The sequence below is a fragment of the Colletotrichum aenigma genome (assembly GCF_013390185.1).
Source record: "Colletotrichum aenigma strain Cg56 chromosome Unknown KSG_Cg56_contig03, whole genome shotgun sequence".
NCBI classification, from domain to species: Eukaryota; Fungi; Ascomycota; class Sordariomycetes; order Glomerellales; family Glomerellaceae; genus Colletotrichum; species Colletotrichum aenigma.
This window is the reverse complement of record NW_023500909.1, coordinates 2264667-2283453: the sequence shown is the minus strand read 5'-3', so window position 1 is coordinate 2283453 and position 18787 is coordinate 2264667. Positions and strand designations below refer to the sequence as shown.

At 55.6% G+C, this 18787-nt stretch overlaps 4 protein-coding genes across 4 annotated transcripts; 3 read left to right on the top strand and 1 right to left on the bottom strand.

Annotated features, from left to right (window-relative positions):
* Positions 1–4319: 4319 nt before the first annotated feature.
* fer6-2 (Multidrug resistance protein fer6) lies at positions 4320–8840 on the top strand (the record flags this gene model as incomplete). The annotated part of the gene is made up of 3 exons (XM_037319846.1): positions 4320–4700; positions 4792–6479; positions 6530–8840. The coding sequence occupies 3 exons, from the start codon at positions 4320–4322 to the stop codon at positions 8838–8840; spliced, it is 4380 nt and encodes a 1459-aa protein (XP_037182373.1).
* Positions 8841–10333: 1493 nt separating this feature from the next.
* CGCA056_v004590 (uncharacterized protein) lies at positions 10334–11392 on the bottom strand (the record flags this gene model as incomplete). Its single annotated transcript, XM_037319845.1, has 1 exon — positions 10334–11392. The coding sequence occupies one exon, from the start codon at positions 11390–11392 to the stop codon at positions 10334–10336; it is 1059 nt and encodes a 352-aa protein (XP_037182374.1).
* A 2045-nt stretch (positions 11393–13437) lies between these two features.
* Positions 13438–14321, top strand: FCF1-1 (rRNA-processing protein FCF1; the record flags this gene model as incomplete). The annotated part of the gene is made up of 5 exons (XM_037319844.1): positions 13438–13473; positions 13589–13853; positions 13910–13944; positions 14001–14205; positions 14263–14321. 5 exons carry the CDS (start codon positions 13438–13440, stop codon positions 14319–14321), a joined length of 600 nt encoding a protein of 199 aa, XP_037181447.1.
* A 555-nt stretch (positions 14322–14876) lies between these two features.
* Positions 14877–17540, top strand: fsa6-3 (Fusarisetin A cluster transcription factor fsa6; the record flags this gene model as incomplete). The annotated part of the gene is made up of 6 exons (XM_037319843.1): positions 14877–15326; positions 15398–15614; positions 15670–15701; positions 15754–17110; positions 17178–17320; positions 17382–17540. The coding sequence occupies 6 exons, from the start codon at positions 14877–14879 to the stop codon at positions 17538–17540; spliced, it is 2358 nt and encodes a 785-aa protein (XP_037181446.1).
* Positions 17541–18787: the final 1247 nt, after the last annotated feature.

Below are 18787 nucleotides of genomic sequence, written 5' to 3'. Positions count from 1 at the left end.
GTCATGTTTTTGGACCAATTCGAACCATTGGCAGCCAATAGCACTCACCGAGGTACCTTTGAATTTCATAGCATTATCAGTATGTTGCTGGTCGGGTAGACGGAGATTCGAAAGCAAGGATAAGAGGCTGGCTGCCGATGCTTCATGACGACAGCTTGGCTTGTTTACTCCTGGAACTGTGTGAGATGAAGTCTGAAGAGGCCTTGTGGTGAAAACTCGGTTCTTACCATTCTCCATTCTTCTTGCTACGTCTTGGTTGTATTCTTACTGCTCCCTGCGCAGCTGGTCGTTTCGTCAAGAGTCTTCAGACACAAGTTTAAAGCTCTGCTTACACTCGCAATTTCATTCGAACGTTAACAACGGGTCAGCATCTCCCATTATTCTTCTATCTGTCTTAGCTTTGCTTCTAGAATCACATTCCATATAATCTTTCTTACCTAGAATAGACGCACAGAATGATTTTTTTTCCAGATGTCACAGGATGTGGTTTAGGTATGCACCTTAAGATTGGCGAGAGAACGAAAGACATGATGGGAGAGAACAGACAACATGTAACTGATGGAAATGAGACGTGATGAGGCTCAAAAGTAAGGCGACCGGTTTCTTTCAGATGCAAAATCTCATTTACAGTGTGGCAAGGAAACTTGTGTTGGATGAGCAACTTCGCGGACGACTGAGGGCTGGGCTTGATATTCTATCACCGTCTGCGAAATTTCTTCTTCTGGTTCACAGTAAATAGTAGAAATGAAATCCCTTTCGTCACTCGCGGGGGCTTTTCTCGAGGCTTTTGCTTTAGCGTGTTGTGAACTATGCTTGGCATGACGTTCATCAGTCATGGGAGCCTCGCTGATTCTATCAATTGCACGAGGGTATGCCAAATATTGAATATCACAATCAGTCGCAGCAGTAAATGGATTTTTAATGTTACGGCATTACTCACGTGAAGGGATTGACATTTCTCAGCTTCATAGGTGGCGCAGTTATTACCAAAGTCCCGATGTTGTAATCGATGTTGCGATCGATGTTGCAATCGTGCCACTTTTCGACTAGGCCAGAACTAGAAGACCTCAAGGTACGAGAATGTTCAACTTCAGTGTTCTAAAGTCCGCTAGATGGCAAGAGAACACCGAGCCGGTCTCTCAGCTACGTGGACATGTTGCCTAGACTTTTAGTTGCTCTTAGGCTACAGAAACGTAACGCCACGCATGTCTGCGGATGTTTATTGTATACACAACTCCGCCTCCCAGATGCTCTCTCGCGCGCGGGTAACTTGCAGAGTCAGACGTGCAGTCCCCTCGGCGTCCTCGAGACCGCGCGGCAGATACAAAGACGCAGCGCCGTGCCTGATCTATAAGCAGCTCAGGCGAAGTTTCTATGAACAGCGATACAATACATATTGAGAAGGACGAGTCGACTACAACGCTACTGCAGGACCGGGCCGCCAGGTGTCTGGCCTCAACCCGAGCTGCCCGCGTGCCCATTTGTAAGAATGCCATGACCCTGCTGCAGCAACACCGCACCCGACTGCAGATCTCGATAAGTTCCGCAGGTCTTCTGCTGGGTGGCTAGGTTGAGTCAGAAGGAACCTGCTCGTGTGCACTGGCCTTGGTTCGTTTGTCGGGAGAAGAGCGACTTGGCTGGCGGGGCCGGGCCCGAAGGGGGTGGAGCCGGTGGTCTTCGGTTCGGTCAATCGGGCCCAAAGGGGCAGCCGCTTGTTTGCGCTGATAGAAATTCTGCCATCTTCGCTGTTCGTGTGTTCACTTTCCACCAGACTCACATCGATGTTGTGCTGAAGTCCCAAGAAACGGTAATGCCTGACATATCTCGACACACATTGCGAGTTCTGCTGGACAAAACACATCGCAACTCAAGCAACCGGGTTTCGCCAAAACCGGTGTAAGGTACCTTTGGTCTTTACGCGTATTCCTGTGGTGAAGTTGGGGTTCTGGCATTGACCGTTCTGGGGCTTAAGTCCTGGCCGACTAAGTCCGCTGTGCCCTCGTGTGCCGGCGCCGTTTCGGCAGCAGACCGACCAACTGACTTTCTGTGCCAAGATGACGGGGAGAACTGGGGCACTGCATGGTGGTGTGGAGCCGTCTCGTTGGGTTTTTTTCTGCTCTCGTTGATGAAAGATGACTTTCACCAGGACGAGGGTCATGTCTGTCAGTTGCCAAGAGTAGTTTATTCACAGCGCCTTCGAGCACAGGAAGAACCTTGCTTCAGACGGTGAATGCGCCTTCGGATGAATGTGCAGACGGAAAAGACGCGCGTGTAATTGTTGATGATTGGACCCAACGCAGAACGAGTCCGTGAGCCACAGCCCTGGTAGCCTTTCGTGCCTGGCAACTGATGGATGTCTTCTGCATTTTTTTTTTCTTTGGTCCCTCCGAGGGTGTTTGATGAATCATGGATCCGTCCGCTGCAGTGGACGAGTGTGCGCCAACGATCTTTCCACGAGGGCGGTTGGTCCAGGGATGGGCGCTGCATCCTGGCGGCCGGCAAGGTCTCTGCCGGCCCCGGCAGCAGTCCCTGAGGGCAGCTTGGACCGCAGAGGACACCAGGCTCTATGGAAGGGTTCATCTCTGCTGGCCTACGATCGACTTCCATCTCGCGTTGAGGCGTCCTTGACGGCGATTATCATAAGTGGAACAACTGCACTCTGTAGATTTCCAAGAAACGTGGTGTCCATCTTATGGGGCTCCTGTTTGATCTCGAGTCGTGCTTCTTGATTTTCCTGGGACACGAGGTCGCCACTGTACTCGTCGCAACACAGGTTCATGAGTAGACATGATTGAGGTTAAGCGTTCGTCTGATGCTGGGTGCGCTGACTGTTCAAATATCTCTGTTCCTGCGGCGATGGATGTCAGAACCGACAACCCAGCTTGGCATAATAGCGACAATTGGGAAGAAAGTCGACAAGCCAATCGCGCCGAAGATGACCAATTGGCAAGTCATCGAAACAGGAGCAGGTCTGAGGTGTGGCTGGACTACCACCGGCTTTGTCAGCTTAATTGGGGGAATCCCGAGGCCGTTATGTTGATGTTTCTGTTGCAGACCCAGAAGACGTGGCGCCCATCAGAATTTGCAACCGTCGTAGTGGAATACTTGTTTTGGGCAAGGTAAACGACGAATTGTCCGGTGGGCCCGAGTTGCGAGGAGGTAGTCCGGCAAGTCGATGGGGCGGAAGAAGTCCTCAATCTGCGGTTGACGAGAGGGCTCGCTGGCTGGTTATGCTTAACAAATAGAGTAGCAAAAGACATGGCTGCTCTTTCCTACCGAACGGCTGGTATTAGTTCGGCACGATGGCCTGCACCTTAGGTACCTTCGGGTCGGCTAAAAAGAGGCCGCGTTCACCGATGGTTGGTAATGCCTTTGCAACTGCAGGAGGCAGAGAAACAGACAAGCTGCCGTCGTGGCACCTTCTTGCCTCGTGCTATCCATTTCGTGGCACCCCTGTCTCGTGCTGTCCCATCCTATCCCGTTTCGTCTGTGTCCCCATCGTTTTCCCCCTTCCACCTCCCGGAACCAGGCCAGGACTCCAGGCCAATGCAATCCCAGCACCCCATGCATCGAGAATGGCCGCTGCTGAACGGTGGACGGTGGCCCAGTTCGCCCTCCCGCCTTCACTCCTCGATGCTCTCTGCAAGTCGGGTTGCTGGGTCGGCCTTCGCCGACTAGAAGTCACTGTGCCTGCCCTTCCTCCACAACCCGCTGCTCAAATCCCCTGCGGAGAATAAGGCGAACAATAAAAAGTACATTGTCCAGAGTCCAGACTGCGCAGCTATCTGCCTGTCATGCACTCTACTCGCGGTTCATTCTTGCCCACACCCACTTTCATCTGCAGACGGTCTTCATCATTACACGTACAGTTCCTTTTCACCCTTAGCTGACGTAGTCGTCCATATCTCTGACTCTTCCTCGCTTCCTCTCGTTATCTTTCCCCGTGTTGTCACCTCTCCATTCATCCATCCTTCCATTGTCCACAATTCCACGTCTCTACCCCAACCCCTTCGGAGTTCGACACCACCTAGACCGGGTTTCGACAGTTTGCCCTCGTTTTTACCAAGTGGAAACAGGGACACATCTTTGATGATTCCGTACCAAATCCTTTCTTCCCGAGTGACGGACATATGATTTCTATCCCCGGCCGCACACTAAAACCTTAGCCTACTGCGCTGCATCTGCTGTCTCTCTCAGTCGCGTCCAACAACGGGCTGGCTTTACCCACATAAATATAACAGCAGCCGCCGTTGTACACTGCTTGCCAAGGGCGAAGCACACAGACCCAGCCAAGACTCCCCCAGAACGGTTGCCAGAGGATGGCAGACAAGGAGGAGAAAACCAACATAACGGCACCCGACCCACAAGCCGCTGCTGTTGAGCCCATCACTCCCAAGGAGCCCGAGGATGCTGCCTGTCCCATCGACATTGATGGCACTGACGAGAAGAATGAAAGTTCCGACGTCGATGAGAAGACTGCAAGGCCAGAGCTGAAAGCGACAAAAAGCCATGCCACTGACACGAGTGTTGCTACCACGACCGCAAACCGACAACCTGAGAGCAAGCCATGGTACAAGACGCCAAATCCACTGAGATGGGGCGGTGTCCCCCCAGTTCCAGAGGAGAGAATCGTATCCAGAGAATACAAGGCCGGCTTCTTCAGCCAACTGACCTTTCAGTGGATGGCACCATTGATGAGTGTGAGTGCATGACAGCTCACCATCAGCTTGAGACGTTGAAACGTACAACGCTGCAATTGACCCGAAAAGAAAGGTTCTGACATCTCAACAGACAGGGTACAAGCGACAGCTTGAACCCAATGACATCTGGACCGTCAACCCGGACAGAGCCGCAGATGTCATGACTGACAAGCTGAAGGCTGCCTTCCAAAAACGCGTCGACAAAGGAGACAAGTACCCTCTGCTATGGGCCTTGCATGAGACTTACTTCTTCGAGTTTTGGCTCGGAGGCTTTCTCCAGCTGATGTCCACCATCTTCCAGGTCATGTCACCGTTCACGCTGCGGTATCTGATCCAATTCGCCAACGACGCTTGGGATGCTGCAAACCAAGGACAGCCACCCCCAGCCATAGGCAAAGGTATCGGTTTGGTCCTTGGTGTTACCGTGATGCAGATTCTGCAGAGTCTGGGAACGAATCATTTCATCTACCGTGGTATGATGATCGGTGGACAATCCAGAGCCGTTCTCATCGGCGCCATTTTTGAAAAGTCCATGTCGCTGTCTGGTCGTGCCAAGGCCGGCGGCCTGAAAGAGGGTGCCAAATCACAGACTGACGACAAGGGAAAGAAAAAGGAGAAGAAGGGAAAGAAGGGAGACGCCAAAGGGCCTGCCATCTCGGGCGACGGCACCGGCTGGGGTAACGGACGAATTGTCAACCTCATGAGCGTCGACACGTACCGCATCGACCAAGCTTGCGCTCTGTTCCATCTTACCTGGACTGCCCCTATCTCCTGCGTCATCACATTGGTTGTCCTGTGCATCAACTTGAGCTACAGCGCACTTGCTGGATTTGCACTCCTCGTCGCTGGCATTCCGCTGCTGACCAGATCCATCAGAAGCTTGTTCAAACGGCGAAAGGCCATTAACAAGACCACCGATCAGCGAGTCAGCTTGACACAGGAGATTCTGCAGTCAGTCCGTTTTGTGAAATACTTTGGCTGGGAGAGCGCGTTTCTCGAACGCCTCAAGGAGATTCGAAGCAGAGAAATCCACGCCATCCAGATCTTGCTCGCCATCCGAAACGCCATCAATGCTGTCAGTTTGTCGCTGCCTATCTTCGCCTCCATGCTCTCCTTCATCACGTATGCAAAGACCAATAACGCACTCAACCCGGCCGAGGTCTTTTCGTCCCTTGCATTGTTCAATGGCCTTCGTATCCCACTGAACCTGCTTCCTCTCGTTCTCGGCCAGGTCGTCGATGCCTGGTCATCCTTGAAGCGTATCCAAGAGTTTCTGCTGGCTGAAGAACAAGAGGAGGAAGTGGTTTACAAGCCAGAGGGGGAAAACGCGTTGGAGATGCACAATGGCGGCTTTACCTGGGAGCGAACGCCGACGCAAGAATCGGAGAAGACTGTAGGCGGAAAGGGAGGAAAGAAGGCACCTGCTCAGCCCGCAGCGGCAAAGAAGACCGAAGAGCCGGTCACTTCCTCTGGGGATAGCACTGGAGATGGCGCCAGCACACTTGTGGAGGAAGAACGCGAACCCTTCAAGCTGCAGGACCTCAATTTTGAGATCAAGAGAGATGAGCTGGTAGCAGTCATCGGTTCCGTCGGGAGCGGAAAGACCTCGCTGCTAGCTGCACTTGCAGGCGACATGAGAAAGACATCCGGCGAGGTTGTGCTTGGTGCGTCTAGAGCTTTCTGTCCTCAATATGCTTGGATCCAGAACGCTTCGGTTCGGGATAACATCCTCTTTGGCAAGGATATGGATAAGGCCTGGTACCAAGAGGTCATCAACGCGTGAGTAACCATCATTCTCGAGGATCCGGATCCATACTGACATTCCTCAGGTGTGCCCTTCGACCTGATATGGCCATGCTTCCCAACGGCGACCTGACTGAAATTGGCGAAAGAGGCATTACTATTTCTGGTGGTCAAAAGCAGCGTCTAAACATTGCCAGAGCCATCTACTTTGACTCAGATGTCGTGCTAATGGACGACCCTCTGTCGGCCGTCGACGCGCATGTTGGACGTCACATTTTCGACAATGCTATTCTTGGTCTCCTGAAGGGCAAATGCAGGGTCCTGGCGACTCATCAGCTGTGGGTGCTGAACCGATGTGATAGGGTCATCTGGATGGAAGGCGGCAAGATCCAGGCTATCGATACGTTTGACAATCTGATGAGGGATCACCGTGGGTTCCAGCAACTACTGGAGACGACCGCCGTCGAGGAGAAGGAGGACGATGCCCCGCCCACCAACTTGACCGAGGCCCCCGCAGTCGATAAGAAGAAGAACAAGAAGGGTGCTGCGCTCATGCAGCAAGAAGAGCGAGCAGTGTCGAGCGTTCCCTGGAAAGTGTACACCGACTACATCCGCGCTTCCGGAAGCATTCTCAACGCCCCCTTCCTGATCTTCTTGTTGCTCCTCTCGCAGGGTGCCAACCTTATGACGAGTCTGTGGCTGTCGTACTGGACCAGCAAGAAGTACCCACTCTCGGACGCACAGTATATCGGCGTGTATGCTGGTCTTGGTGCGGTTCAGGCTTTGCTGATGTTCATCTTCTCCCTGCTCCTGTCCATCCTGGGCACGAATTCCAGTAGGGTCATGCTTCGTCAGGCAGTCACCAGGGTTCTTCGCGCGCCAATGTCGTTCTTTGATACCACTCCGCTTGGCCGCATCACGAACCGGTTTTCGAGGGATGTGGACGTAATGGACAACAACCTGACGGATGCTATGAGAATGTACTTCTTCACGCTGGCCATGATCGTATCCGTTTTTGCCCTCATCATCGCCTTCTTCCACTACTTCGCCATCGCTCTCGGACCTCTCTTCGTCTTCTTCATCCTCGCCGCTTCCTACTATCGTGCGTCGGCGCGCGAGGTCAAACGGTTCGAGTCGGTTCTTCGGTCAACTGTGTTCGCTAAGTTCGGCGAGGGTCTGAGTGGTGTAGCCAGCATTCGAGCATACGGCCTCAAATCCCACTTCATCGCCGACCTACGCAAGTCGATTGACGAGATGAACGCGGCGTACTATCTCACGTTTTCCAACCAACGTTGGCTTTCGACCCGCCTCGATCTCATCGGCAACCTCCTCGTCTTCACCGTCGGAATCCTCGTCGTGACATCCCGCTTCAGCGTGCCGCCAAGTATCGGAGGCCTCGTGCTCAGCTACATCCTGGGTATTGTGCAGATGATTCAGTTCACGGTCCGCCAGCTCGCTGAAGTTGAAAACGGCATGAACGCCGTCGAGCGTATCCAATACTATGGCACCCAGCTTGAAGAGGAGGCGCCACTTCACACCATCGAAGTGCGTCCGTCATGGCCAGAGAAGGGTGAGATCGTCTTCGATAATGTCGAAATGCGCTACCGCGCCAACCTCCCCCTTGTCCTGTCGGGCCTGTCGATCCACGTCCGGGGCGGCGAGCGCATCGGCATCGTCGGCCGTACCGGCGCAGGCAAGTCCTCCATCATGTCGACCCTCTTCCGCCTCGTCGAGCTTTCGGGGGGTCACATCACCATCGATGGCGTCGACATCTCCACCATCGGCCTCCACGACCTCCGTTCCCGCCTCGCCATCATTCCCCAGGACCCGACGCTGTTCCGCGGCACCGTCCGCTCCAATCTCGACCCTTTCAGCGAACACACCGACCTCGAGCTCTGGTCCGCACTTCGTCAAGCAGACCTCGTCCCGGCGGGTGCGAACCTCGGCGATCCGCGCTCCAAGGACCCGTCCCGGATTCATCTCGACTCCGTCGTCGAGGAGGACGGCCTCAACTTCTCTCTCGGCCAGCGCCAGCTCATGGCTCTCGCGCGCGCACTCGTCCGCGGCAGCCGCATCATCGTCTGCGATGAAGCGACGTCGTCGGTCGACATGGAGACGGACGACAAGATCCAGAACACCATCGCCACGTCCTTCCGCGGCAGGACGCTCCTCTGCATCGCGCATCGTCTGCGCACAATCATCGGCTACGACCGCATCTGCGTCATGGACGCAGGCCGCATCGCCGAACTCGACACCCCGCTGGCGCTATGGCAACGCGAGGGTGGCATCTTTAGAGGCATGTGCGACCGCAGCGGCATCAGACTGGAAGACATCCGCGGCGCGAGCGAGGAGATGGGGTCCAAGGACCAGGCGGGCGAGTCGAGTCGCCAGATTTGAAGAGAACATTTGCCGTGCGAAAGATCTTCTGCAAACAAGACAAAAGGGGGACGAAGAAAATAAAACAAGTAGGTAATCGTGGGAACATATGGCGTTTTTTTTTCTCCCTTTCTCCTGTTAGTGAGCAGCATAGTTTCATAACCAACGAACCCCTAGGTTACACGCCTCGGACGGGGACATATCGCCCTGCTGCCCGTAATGTTATACAAAATAGAAAGACAAAAACTCAACAAAGCCGCAATGAGTCCAAGAAAGTCTCGCTAAGATCCGAAGATGCATCGTTCTTGTGTACCTTTAACCTACCTTCGCCCGCAGACGCTGTCTCGGATAGAGACAGATAAAAGACCGACATGCCCTTGCTCAGAAACATGCCTCACGAACCACAACGTCAGCAACGCGCATGTGTATCCGTCATACGCCCGCCCGGTATCTCGAATCGACGTCACACAGGGAGCGGGCGTGTCACAGAGATCCGGCGGGTGTCGGCGATGGTGAGAAAAGAAGAACGGCGAGAATCGTTGTCGGGCATATGCCGTGTAAGTCTGCACTCGGCCAACTTAACCGACAAACATACCACCAACAAAACTCTTCTCTGTTCCTGACAAACATTGAAGAACAGGCAGTGAGGTGAGCACGCGCGTCAAGTTGAGATCACGAACGTCGTGTCACGAGAGAAACAACAATGGTTAAGGAAACATGAAGTCGGTGGGTGGACGACGGCTGAGCTCTTTTGGGGGGGGGGGCTCGGTCCGTTCGGTACTGCGCTTTCGCGAGGTCCGGGACGAAGCACTCCCAAAAGTTTAATTAATTGGATTCAACGCGGGATCAAGTCGGGATGAACATGAGTTCAAAAAAAAGGTTGGGATGACATAAACGACCGCAATAAGCTTTACCCAGCCAGCTCTTGAGTTTGTTTCTGGGTTGTCACGGACGACGGCGGTTGGGACGAAGTATATATGCACGTTGGCGATGTCTGAGCAACGACCAGTCCTCTGAGCCATTGGAAGTGGTGTCAGTTATGCTGCCAAGGAGATGGTCGGTGGGCCACAATACACAGCAACACCCGGCGGGATGGGAAAACTATCACGCTTTGAATCAGATGCTCATTGAACGGGAATATGTACCAGCGAGGCGCGAGAATTGAAGAAACAAAAGTGTCGTTGGCAGACCTGACCGCCACGACTCCCAGTCTAATGCTCCGGCACCCGTTGAGTATGCAATGACAAACTGGTAACGATTAAAACACCACCCGCGCGCAGTGCCCGATTAGGGCAACCGGCTTGCTTTTTTGACTGTTTCCACCAGACTGTAGAAAACCTAACCCTGAAGGGCCAGGATATTGATAATTAGAACAAAAGTAGGCCGTTCTTAAACCAAGAGTAATCCATGACGCCGTATTTGTGCCTCCCATAGCCCCAAGCCGTGAATATCGCCATTTTCATATGACGCAATGAGAATTGCTCCTCGATGCCTCAACGTAAGAAATCAAACGCTCAAAACAACCGACCGCTGTTGTTGTTGTTCCGATGCGCGCTGGGCGGGAAAGCGTTGGGATTTTCGTCCAGCAGGTCCTCGAGGTATGCGCTGGGTGCTCGTTGGCCGTTGCCGGGAGCTGCGGCCAAGTTGACGGAGCTGGTGCTGAAGTCTCGTCTCGCAGCGAAAGAAGGAGACTCAGGAGGCGTAGATTCTCTCATCGTGTTGCGAGAAGTGTTTCCATATCCACCACGGGAGTCAGGGCGCAAGTTCGTCAAGCTTATTGACTGGCTGTGAGCGTGGCCGGGCGAAGATGTGCCAGCAGCGTAGAAGCCAGAAGGAAGAAACGTGGAATCGCGGACGCGGACGCTGTCACGGTTGTTGCCGCCGCCAGCTGCCGTGGGCGAGAAGAAGAGGTTGGACTGGCTAGGCGTGGCAGAGGGAATGGGGCCGCGCTGCGTTCTACGCACGCCGCGCCCGTTCGCATTCAAAGACGGCGTAGACTCTTGATCCGTGTACTTGTAGAACTGCGCGGGAGGAGCGGGGAAGCTGGCCTTGTCGTTCGCGATATGTTGAGCGTTGGCAGCACGAGCGACGGAGCGGTGCAAGAGGCAAGCGACAATGCCGCGCCAGATGAGGATACCAAGACCGAAAGCACCCAGGATGGCACCAACGGCGATGAAGACGGTTCCCTGAGGAGCGCTTGAACGGTGCATGAACGGTGCATTGTTCGTAGGTGGGACAGTCGGAGGAGGGTAAGTCGTGGTGAGGGGTTGGTTGGTGAGGGATGGGAAATCCGTCGCGTCATCTCCTGATGCTGACGTCGCAGTGCCGGTGATTCTGGGGGCGGAGAAGCTCTCAGCAGTCGTCTCAACAGTGCCGGTGTTGGTGATGACCGCGGCGGCGTTGGAGGTTTTGCTCGCTTCTGTGGTTGCTGTTGTTGCTGCGGCCTGCGTCGTAGTCGCTGCATTTCCTCCCGTAGTGGTATCCTGAGCCAGACCTGTTGCGGAGAAAAGCGAGACGGCTGCGAATGTGGACAGGAGAAGCGTGCGCTTCAGCGAGACTCGCGAGGGACCCATGATGGCCGGATCCTAAAGTTTGACGTTTGTGATGAAATGCAGGAAAGATGCTAGATGGATACAGCGAGGCAGATGATGAACGACGGTCGTTTACGGAGGGCTGCGTTTGCGAGGTGTCGGTCGATCAACGAGTGTTGGTGTGTGTGGCTATGTTTGTTGCTCAGCTATTGAAAATAGAAGGCGCTGTCGTCGTCGTCGTGATTGGGTCGGATGGCGCGGTTTGGTTTGGTGGAATTTCGGTCGACTAGATGGTGCGCACTATGTACCGGGGATTGCAGACAAGTCGAACGAAGGTATCGTGGGAATTGCAGAACAGCATGGGATGGGAAAGAATGAAAAGAGGTCCGTCGTGGGCTAGACCACTGCTTTGGCCGGCTGAAAGGCTGGCTGTGTGGGCGGCTTTCGGAAGCTGGACTGTGAGGAGAGGGATGAGGGAGCAGGAGACGAGAGGGAGGGATGAGGGTGCGTGAAGGGGAGGGAGAGGGTAAGTAGCAGCGGGTCGGCAACAGGGAAGCAGCCTGGGGAAAAAAGGAGGAAGGGTCTTTCCCTGTCGATGCAGAGGAACGAACCAGAGGAACTAGAGGAACGGCACCAAGCACGCACAGCACACACCAAACCACAGGTCAAGGCACAGGCACAGCAGCGGGCAAGCAGGTTCGTGTTATGGCGCGGACTGCCTGGACTGGGCGGTCCTTTTCCAGACTCAGAAGTGGTGTGGCGCCTCTTGCTGCAATGAAGGCTCTGACGTGCTGTCGTGTCCCGCGGGCTGTTCTGTTTATTCTTGTGGTCTTGGGCCAATTTCTTGGATAGGTAGAGACCTGCATGCACAGTGCAGGGACCTATGCGAGGCATGGCCACTGGCTGCATGGCCTGGATTTCTGGGGAAGCGAGACAGTGCGCTGCTGATCGATGCACCGTCCCAAGGAAGTCCCGGACGACGCTCGTATCGCCAATCAGGCGCGGATCCCACTAATAAACGTCCCTCAGCATGCGCTACAGTGGCTGCATTCCGCACGAATATCCGTAAGGTACTCCATCGCCCAACACGAGCCCTCGTCCGGGGTAAGCGCACACTGTTCCTGGCAGAAGCCCACCCAACGGCCAACGGCGAGTGATGACACTGGTGACTGGAGGTGGTCCTCGCCAAAACCGGGCCATTGGCATTGGATCGTCAAATGATGTGACGAGATGGCGAAACCACTGCCTGGAATGCGAATGATGGCCCGGCACCCCACACAAAGTCCCCTATCGTCTCGTCGCGTCGCCATGTCTCTCTGTCCCGTGCCTGGGCAGTCAACCATTTCTTAGATCAATGGTCATAACTGCTGCTGCTATGCATGAGGTAAGGTAAGCCGCAAAGCACACGGGACACGCACTGCAATCTTGCTGCAAGGCACCACGCGCCCGACAGTCTGACGCCCATCGGAAAATGAGTGATCGCTTTCTTTTTCGGGGGAGTCAATTGCAACGCTAAGGCGCCACGGAGGCCCCTGTCATTCGTCCACCAGTCCCTGAGAGTCTCATTGTCCCCTCATTCCCACCACTGCGGTCCACTCCTCGGTCGGGTGCTGAAGACGTGAGTTGGAGGGGCTTCAGCTCTGTCAAGGTCTCTCTCTCTCTCTATGAACGTCCAAAGACGGAACATGCCTATGAGCCCACTGTAAGTCGGTGCGAACGAAGGAGAATGAAGCACTCGGACGATGAAGAGCTGAGATCGACTGGCGCTGGTGCTCTGGAACCAGCCTTCTCGATTTGGTGGTTGTCACCGGCAGGGATCGGGCCCCAATATTGAAAAAATGCGCCAGCGTGACCCTTGGGTCCTCCGAGAGCACAGACCTTCTTTCACCTCTCACCTGGCTTCCCCTATCGTACACCGAGAGATAAGATTGTACACCGAAAACTTTTTTCTCCAACTGGTCCGCCCGCCACACCCATAGAGCACTTGCTGCACCGATAGCCTCGCTCAGCCTTGTGAAAATCAACATCTCCATATCAACACCACACACACAGCTGTCGCATTCGCCGCCCAACGAGCGCAGTACACAATGGGTGTTCAGAAGAAGACGAGGAAGTTTGCTGAGGTATGCCCCCTTCTTATTCACTTCTCATGCAGCTCCTGGACCGGTGAATACCACCTTATCGATAAGAAACTCTGTGGCTCTTCAACTTCACGATGCTGACTGTCTTTTCCACCAGGTCAAGCGAGTGATCGGCAAGAACGATGCGAGACGCAAGGAGAACCTGAAGAAGGCGGAGGAGGCCGTCGAGAAGGCCAAGCGCGAGAGAAGAGGAGCTGACGGCGAGATCGTCCGCGAGATCCCACAAGTCCCGTCTCATATGTTCTTCCAGCATAACGAGGCCCTCGTGCCACCGTACAGCGTACTGGTAGATACCTCATTTTTCTCAAGGACCGTGCAAATGAAATTGCCACTCTTAGAGACGATGATGGACTGCTTATATGGTGAGTTTGAGAGGAATCAGATCCGGTTAGGAAAACAAGGGGCTGATCTTTCCCAGCGACGTGCCATCCGATTGTCACAGACTGCGTAATGGTACGTGATACTCTCTGAACCTTCAGGCCCATCTACGGGGTGCTAACAGGTTGCAGGCGGAGTTGGAGAAGCTGGGACCCAAGTTCCGTATCCCTCTGCGTATTGCCCGCGACGAGAGGTGGCAGAGAGCCAAGTGCGATCACAAGGGAACCTATGGTGATGACTGCTTAATCAGCCGTGTTCAAAAAGACAAAATCTACATTGTCGCAACCAACGATCGTGGCTTGCAGCAGCGTATACGCAAGATTCCTGGAGTTCCGAGTGAGTGGCCCCGCGACCCCAGTTCCTTAGGCGCACACACGCTAACAGATCCAACAGTCATGAAGTGCGCCCGCGGAAAGTACCTGATCGAGAGACTGCCTGGTGCTCCGGAGTAAGAAGATGCTAAAGGGAAAGGCTGGGGAAACGCATACATCGAAAGCGAATCTGTGTTGGGTCATTTGTGTTGGTTTAATGGGATCATAAAAAAGTCTGGCTGGTCGTGATGTTTTTCGACCTGGGTTCCATCACATCTCTAGTACGCATAACATGGTCATGGAGGTTGGCCTCCTAAAATTATACATCGCGACTATGGCGGATGCAATTCTAGACATTCGGCGTTAACAACCGGATATCTCCGTGAATGACGACGGATGGCGGCGCCAAAACCGTTGCCTAGTCATGGAGGGATGTGATCCTTCCAGAGAAACAAAAGATACTGATGCCGATTCCTCCTATCCTGCAGATATCTGGGCCCTGTCCAGACACAGTCAAACAGTCCAATCCTGCCCACTGCACTTTTACGTGACCTCCGGCCCGTCAACATCCACACACTTTCCGGATCCGGCCAACGTTCAACCACACAGACCCGACCCGGAACCTTCGTCACGGAATTGAACTCCGTGAAATCCCCCCTTTAACCCCCCACCCATCCCAAAAGATCAAGACACAAGATGGAACCCGAGACGAGTCCTTACGGGGAAAGCAACAGCGACGGCGGCTCAAACCCCCAAACCGCCAACGGCAACGACAACGGCAACGGCAACGGCGCTCCCACCAAGCGTTCCCGCGTGCTCCTCTCATGCGGCCCATGCCGCACGTCCAAGCTGAAATGTGACCGCTCCGAACCCTGCGGGCAGTGCCTCAAGAAGTCCCGTCCGGAGGGGTGCGTCTACGCCCCCAAGCCCCAGAAGCAGAAGCCCACCAAGGGCATGGCGGCCCGGCTTAAACGGCTGGAGGGCATGGTGCGGACGATGATGGATGACGGTGCCTCGCTCCCGCAGGGTGCCACGCCGACGGCAGCCAGGGAGGAGGGCGTCGCGCAGCCCGGTGGCCAATTCGTTCAAGGAGAGAGCTCGACGACGTATGTCGGGGCTACGCACTTTGCAGCGATTCTTGACGATGTAAGTTGCCCGCTGCTCTTGATCGGTGGGGTCGTGGGGAAGCGAGCGAGAGACTAACAGCCGGGACCTAGATCGAGGACATGAAGAATTACTTTGAGGAGCCCGAGGTGAATGAAGACTGGAGCGGTGATAGTCCTGATCAGACCGATGAGCTCGAGTCGCCGGACGTGTTGCTCTTTTCGAGGAACACGCCTCGTAACCGGGAAGACCTGATGAGGCTCATCCCTGAGAAGAAGATTGTTGACCGTCTCGTCATGAGATACTTTTCCTCTCAAAGCCCTTCCCAACGTGAGCAATTCTCAAGCAAGTTTATGTCCTATGTAACATCACTAACACGGAGAAGACATCGTCCACAGGCCAACGTTTGTCAAACAGGTTCGTCATCAAACCTCCAAAAAACCATGATGATGCTAACCACTCTCGCCAGTATGCCAACTTCTGGAAGAACCCCTCCGCAATATCCCTCAACTGGCTCGCCCTCCTCTTCATGATCATGTCCCTCGGCGTCTTCTACTCGACCTTCCTCGCCCCGCACGAGCTCACCTCCGACTCCCCGCTCCCGCCCATGGACCGCTTCAAGCTCTTCCGCGCCGCCGCCGCGTGGTGCCTCGTCTGGGGCAAGTACACCCAGCCCTCCATCGGCACGATCCCGCCCTTCATCCTCTACGTCGAGGCCGAGTTCATCATCTCCCGCGCCGCCCAGATGAACTGCTACCTCCTCTCCTCCGTCTGCCTCCGCCTCCTCCTCAAGATGGGCCTGCACCGCGAGCCCTCCAAGCTGACAAACATCTCCGCCTTCGAGGGCGAGATGCGCCGCCGCATGTGGAACATGGCCGTCCAGATGGACCTCCTCGTCTCCTTCCACATGGGCCTGCCCAGCATGCTCAACGGCATCGACAGCGACGTCGACCTCCCCCGCAACCTCGTCGACGAGGACTTTGACGAGCACACCCCCGAGCTGCCCCCGCCGCGGCCCCTGACCGACTACACCGAGATGACGTACCCCATCACCAAGTCCTCCCTGATGCGCGTCTTCGGCCAGGTCGCGCGCCAGGCGCACCTGCTCGCCCCGCCGCCCTACGCCGAGGTCATGCGCCTCGACGGCCTGCTCAACGACACCTGGCGCGCCGTGCCGCAGTTCATGATGGTCAAGCCGCTCGAGCAGTGCGTCACCACGCCCGCGATGCAGGTCATCCAGCGCTTCGGGCTGGCGTCACTGTACAACAAGAGCAGGTGCGTCCTGCACCGCCGCTTCCTCCTCGAGCCGGTGCCCAAGAGGGAGCACGACTACTCGCGTTGGCAGTGCCTCGAGGGCGCCATGACGCTGCTCGAGTTCCAGAACACGATATGGCACGCCTGCCGGCCGGGCAACATGCTCGCCCAGAACGGGTGGTTCGTCTCCTCGCTGGCCGTGCACGACTTCCTGCTCGCGGCCATCATCCTGTACCTCGCCGTCGGGCACGAGCAGTTCTGGCAGGAGGGCGGCGAGTTTCTGCCCGAGTGGATGGACAAGATGAGCCCCAGGCCTACGAAGGAGCACCTCCTGCATCTCCTGCAGCGGTCTTACTCCGTCTGGGTGAGCATCGCCGCGGACGTGCCCGAAATCAAGAAGACGGCGGACGTGTTGGAGACGATGTTGGGCAAGCTGGGCTCGCCGCCCAGTTCGCCGCCGAAGGAGGACGGTGTGCGGCAGCCGGCTTCGGTGCAGCGGAGCGAGGGGACGGGGACCTCGGGGACGCTGTCCAGCCGCGAAGCCCAGCTCCTCACGAATCTTTCACTCAGCGGTATGGACTTTCTTGACTTCTTCACACGTAGAGTGCCTTCTATAAAATGGCTAACTTCTTGTGATAGACGCGGCATCGTTTCCTTCAAGCGTCACGAACCAGGTGACCAATCACTTCCAGCCCCTGAGCTTTGTCAGCCCGGGCTTGGGATCGAGCGACTCTGCTGCGCTCGACCGTGGATGGATCGAGGTTGGCAACGAAATGGACTGGGTAAGTCTTCATCCAGCAAAGGCAGGCGTCCGCCAGGAGATAGCTTCCTAACCTGGAACAGCGCTACTTTGATAACATCATGGGCCAAACCAACAACGATCCCATCGGCGACTTCGACGCGGCCCAGACGACGCCGTGGTTCGACCGAGGACCGCTCCCCAACGACTTTGACTTCTCGGCTGCCGGGGCTTGGGACCCGAACATGGGACAACAAGGTTGAGGGGTCAGAGGAACGTCCTATGCCGTTTTCTACAATGAGCTACAAGGGTTTGCATATTTTCACGGCCACGCACCATATGCCGCTGCGAGGGCGGGCTCGGCAGCTGATGGAGCTGAACCTACCACCTACGCGCGTTTCGTCTGCATGTATGCACACCTTCTCGAGCAAACAGGAGCCTGGCCGGGACAGGTACATGGGGCTGCGGCTCCGCGAGCTGCTTCTGTCCTCCGGGCCTGGCGAGAACAACAGCTTGGCCGGGTGGAGAAGCACACGCTGGGGACCTTTTGAATCCCTCAACACGCGGTATCGGTGCCCACAGCGAAGATGGGCACCGTGGGGGAAAGAGCTTGACCACCAGACCAGCGGCAGGGATACCAAAATGAGTCTGCTCAGGTGACTCGAAAGTTGACTCCCAGGTAGGGGCTCTTGATAGCAATAGACGCCGTGACCCCGGATTTCTTGCTGTTTGGGTTCTCTTGGCTTTTGCCCCCCCCAAAAAGCCCCCCAAAACCAAAAGCTGGCTGGACCGATGGCGTGCGAGGGCGGCGGCCGTCCTCCGGGGAATCGGACCCTGCGCTTGCTTCCGTGACGAGGGGTCTTTCCCAACGAGCGAGACAGGATCGAAACTGTGACGTAAAAGCCCGGTGGCCCACCCTTGCGATGCGGCCGGCGGCGAAGGGGGCGCGGCGAGCCTAACGGAACCGCAGACGATGAGCACGAGGTCGGTCGGGCGGCCATGGTGGTTTCCCGGTGTTTCTGTTCCATTGCACACAACCTGCATCTCGTCGGCGTCGTCTCCATAGCCTTGGTGTAGGGGAAGTGTCGTTCCGACATGCAAAAGCTGGCGCATCCGTACGACGGTGCCCTACAAGGCATGGGCCATCTTCCCCGCAAAATCCGCAAATTGACGGCAGCGAAGCGGGCCCTGTTTGCATTAGACCAGCATCCGGAGCAGCAACATGCTGGAGCTGGTGGCCCTCCCATTCCCAGAATGAGGCTGGCTGCTGAGCGGAAGAAAAGTCATGTTCACAAATGGTGTGTTGCGTATGGATCATTCCATCCTCTGTTCAACGACACAACTGCAGCTTGGCTACACAAAGCTTGCGGCGCAATATCTCGTGGTGACCTCGTTTTGGGCGTGTGGCATACACCGCGGAGATGCCCGCTTCGACGGTGAGGGGGAAACGTTGGCATATGAGCAGACGGAAGGCCAGTCGGCCTGGTGGATGACGGCATGCACGGCGTTT